Source organism: Priapulus caudatus, unplaced genomic scaffold (assembly GCF_000485595.1).
Source record: "Priapulus caudatus unplaced genomic scaffold, Priapulus_caudatus-5.0.1 Scaffold3144, whole genome shotgun sequence".
NCBI classification, from domain to species: domain Eukaryota; kingdom Metazoa; phylum Priapulida; class Priapulimorpha; order Priapulimorphida; family Priapulidae; genus Priapulus; species Priapulus caudatus.
Genome location: NW_014580205.1, coordinates 2,341 through 6,366, shown reverse-complemented (window position 1 = coordinate 6,366; position 4,026 = coordinate 2,341). Strand labels below are relative to the sequence as shown.

Here is a 4,026-nt window from a genome sequence, read left to right as displayed (position 1 = left end):
AATGGAGGAACACAGTAAAAGGATTGATGCTGATCGGGTAGTGTATATTTAACGGCTGTTCGTCGGTTGCACGTCTTTCACGTTACATGTAGTGCGATAACCTTTGCACTTGCTCAGGTAACGTTCCGCCCGCACGCTGGGGTCCGTGAATCTTGACGGCAGGACCTCCAGGATGGATTGGTGATGGCCACCTGCTTGCAGCGTATTGTCCATTCTTGTAGGTTCGCATACTTAATATAAGTGACAGGGCCTCAAGTAGATGAGAAGATATCTTGGTAGTTTTTTTTTTTAATTATTACTATTTTTTTACTGTATTATACTGTAGATGACAAGCGGAGCTATTGCTACTGCTGTGTTGTTTTGGCTGTGGTTGCTGGCTCGTATTGGTGTGCTGCTGGCTGCTGTGTGCTTGCTAGTTGCTGCTGCTGCTGCTGCTGTTGTGCTGGCTGTTGCTGTGCTGCTGCTGTGCTGTACTGCACGGGCACTACCACAAATATTTATAATAACACGAACAATCATTAGAAGCATAAGTTATGCATCATCATCATCATCATCATACATATTTATTGCGGTGGCATTCTAACGTCGAACGCTGCATTAGTCATGCTACCTGCTAATATAAGAACACCTGTTGTCTCACGTTCAGCGTGGATATGCACCTGGCAGGGATGTACTCGCCGCAGACTCTGAGCAGTGGTCTGACAACTCCTCCTCCGCATCGTCAGCATCTTCCGATTCGTTGTAATGGCTTACACGGAGATATACCGGCGTTGTCATGGCTACCAGTGAGATACATACCCGNCACGAGCGTGCACGCACGCACGCACGCACATGCACACAGACACGCACGCACGCATGCACGCATGCACGCATTCACACACAGACAAGCACGCATGCGCGCACACACAGACACGCATGCACGCACACACACACACACACACACACCTGAGGAACTTGAGCAGGGCGGCGTACTGCAGCACAAGCTGTGACACCTCGGCAGGTGTCTGCGGGCCGGACACACCCTTCACCTGCAGGCCCGGCACCGCGCGTCCACACAGGTGCGTCACAACGTCAAACACGATGCCGCTGACCATGCGCGAACGACCGATCACCTGTGAGGCCAGCTTTGGAAGAATGTCACTGTAACATGGACAGGATGTATTAGCAGCGAGAGATGGATGCTACACGATGGTGGAGAGATATTTTAATATAATAATAATATATAATATGATATAATATATATTAATAATAATATGTAATATGATATAATATATAATAAATTAATAATATAATAAATTTCAGATATATGTCAACTCCTCAGCGATTTTCACCGTGAATTCATTATAGAATTGGCTGCATTAAGAATGTCATGAATTTTATCTGATGTGAAGGAGCGTGAAGTGAGATAACTGCACCCCTATCGATAATAGATTCCCTGATAATACTGCTAAGTCAGCCAAGCTCCCGTTGGCACAATTTTCCATTTTTGACTTTGCGGCACTTCAACACTGCGCATTGTCTTTAGAATGTCCTACCACAATGCTGATTGGTTAAAGCTGCCTGCCAATCATGTCAGCGCAATTCGATGATACAGTCAAGTGAAGGTATGCCATGAAGTCAAGGTTATGGAAAGATTAACGATGAAGGTTAACGATGACAACGACGTACCTGATGAGCGTGTCGGGGATGTTGAGAGGGTGGGGTCCGCTAGCCAGCCCATGCAGACTGAAGTATCGTTGAACCGCAAACAATACCTGAAAACAACAAACAACACCTGACAACAACAACACCTGACAACAACAAACAACACTTGACAACAACAACAACACCTGACAACAACAAACAACACCTGACAACAACAAACAACACCTGACAACAACAAACAATACCTGACAACAACAAACAACACCTGACAACAACAAACAACACCTGACAACAACAAACAACAACAACAACAACACCTGACAACAACAAACAACATGGTGCTTACATCCATCCACCTATCCATCCATCTGCCCACCCACGCATTCATCAATCTGTCCAGTTATCCACTGATCTATCCATTTCTCGACCATTACACCCATCCGTCCCCTCATCTATCTAGTTTTTTTGGTATCTATCTATATATCAAGAGCGTATTAAGGTCTTCTTAATATTCTCTTGATATATATCTATATGTGTACCTACACCTATAGCTATATCTATACCTGTACATACATCTATATCTATATCTATATGTGTACATACACCTATTATCTATATATACATCTGAACCTAAACCTATATCTATATATCTATATCTGTATCTACACTTATATCTATATCTATATATCTATATGTGTATCTACACTTATATCTATATCTATATCTATATATCGACATCTGTGCCTACACCTACATCTATATCTATATGTGTATCTACACTTATATCTATATCTATATCTATATATCGACATCTGTGCCTACACCTACATCTATATCTATATGTGTATTTACACTTATATCTATATCTATATCTATATATCGACATCTGTGCCTACACCTACATCTATATCTATATGTGTATTTACACTTATATCTATATCTATATCTATATATCGACATCTGTGCCTACACCTACATCTATATCTATATCTGTATCTACACTTATATCTATATCTATATATCTATATCTATATCTGTATCTACACTTATATCTATATCTATATAACGACAGCTGTGCCTATATATATACACCTACATCTATATCTATATCTGTATCTACACTTATATCTATATCTGTATCTACACTTATATCTATATCTATATATCTATATCTGTATCTACACTTATATCTATATCTATATCTATATATCGACATCTGTACCTACACCTACATCTATATCTATATGTGTACCTACACTAATTATATCTATATCTATCAGGAGTAGATAATAGGAGGTCTAATCTAAAGGAGTAGATAATAGCCTATTATCTACTCCTGATATCTATCTATATCTATATCTGTATCTACACTTATATCTATATCTATATATCTATATCTGTACCTACACTTATATCTATATCTATATCAAGAGCTAATAATAGCTAGAGTGTACAACTACACCTGTATCTATATCTATATCTACATCTGTACCTACACCTGTATCTATATCTATATCTACATCTGTACCTACACCGATATCTATATCTATATCAACATCTGTGCCTACACCTACACTTATATCTATATCTATATATCTATATCTGTACCAACAACTTTATCATAATTAAGCTACCATGTCGTCAGCATGATAACAGTACAAGGGGATACTCCATCACGACGCACCTCTGTGTGAAACAGGCCGTCGTCACTATCAAGGTCCGGGAAGACGGATGACCCCAGGTGGCAGCACTGGTCGCCTTCGCTGCTGAAGGGTTCCGACACAGCCGTCGTACACGTGTATGTGCGGGCGGACACTGCACGAACACCAACGCTCTCAATCAAGGTCAAACTCCCAAGTCACAAGGTCACCTTTTAATCTCACATTACAAGTAATCGTCTTTCATGCAAAGATCTGAGATAATGATGCAGACGACGACAATGACAATGATAGCAGTAATATTGATTATTAATTGTTATAATAATAACAATAATGTACATTCTTCTTTTACAGTTCTTCAACAACTTCTCTGTGTGTAGTATATAGTGTATATATTATATTCTATGAGTATATGAGTATATATATTCTAGTGTATAGTGCGCAATTCGCATCTACAATAATTACGGCAATATAATGATTAATGACTTTGACACGAACCTGTGCGACCATCGTTGTCGCTAAACATCGACCCGCTCGGCTGGAATGCTGAGTTTGTCGTAGCGTTTGTGCTGGCAGGCGTGGGCTCTCTTATCCCACAGCCGGGCTTGTCTCCTTCCCTCGCACCCTAAACGCAAACACACACACACACTATCTACTACTGTATACGCCATATTTTTCGCGTACAGATATTTTCGCGAATTCAGACTTGACGGACAATTTCGCG

The 4,026-nt window shown here is 40.3% G+C and overlaps 1 protein-coding gene across 1 annotated transcript; it reads right to left on the bottom strand.

Annotated features, from left to right (window-relative positions):
* Nucleotides 1-642: 642 nt before the first annotated feature.
* On the bottom strand, nt 643-3,868 carry LOC106819310. Its single transcript, XM_014823956.1, has 5 exons — nt 3,801-3,868; nt 3,329-3,459; nt 1,669-1,754; nt 946-1,140; nt 643-748 (listed from the first exon to the last, which is right to left on the bottom strand). The coding sequence occupies exons 1-5, from the start codon at nt 3,826-3,828 to the stop codon at nt 643-645; spliced, it is 546 nt and encodes a 181-aa protein (XP_014679442.1). The 5' UTR covers nt 3,829-3,868.
* Between the last annotated feature and the right edge of the window lie 158 nt (nt 3,869-4,026).

Bases quoted from the DNA above. Each gene is read 5' to 3' on its own strand.
- LOC106819310 (XM_014823956.1), bottom strand. From the start codon at position 3,828: ATGTTTAGCGACAACGATGGTCGCACAG. The intron at 3,460-3,800 runs GTTCGTGTCAAA...GTGTTCGTGCAG, and splicing joins CGACAACGATGGTCGCACAG to TGTCCGCCCGCACATACACG. The intron at 1,755-3,328 runs GTGCGTCGTGAT...TGTTGTTTTCAG, and splicing joins ACGGCCTGTTTCACACAGAG to GTATTGTTTGCGGTTCAACG.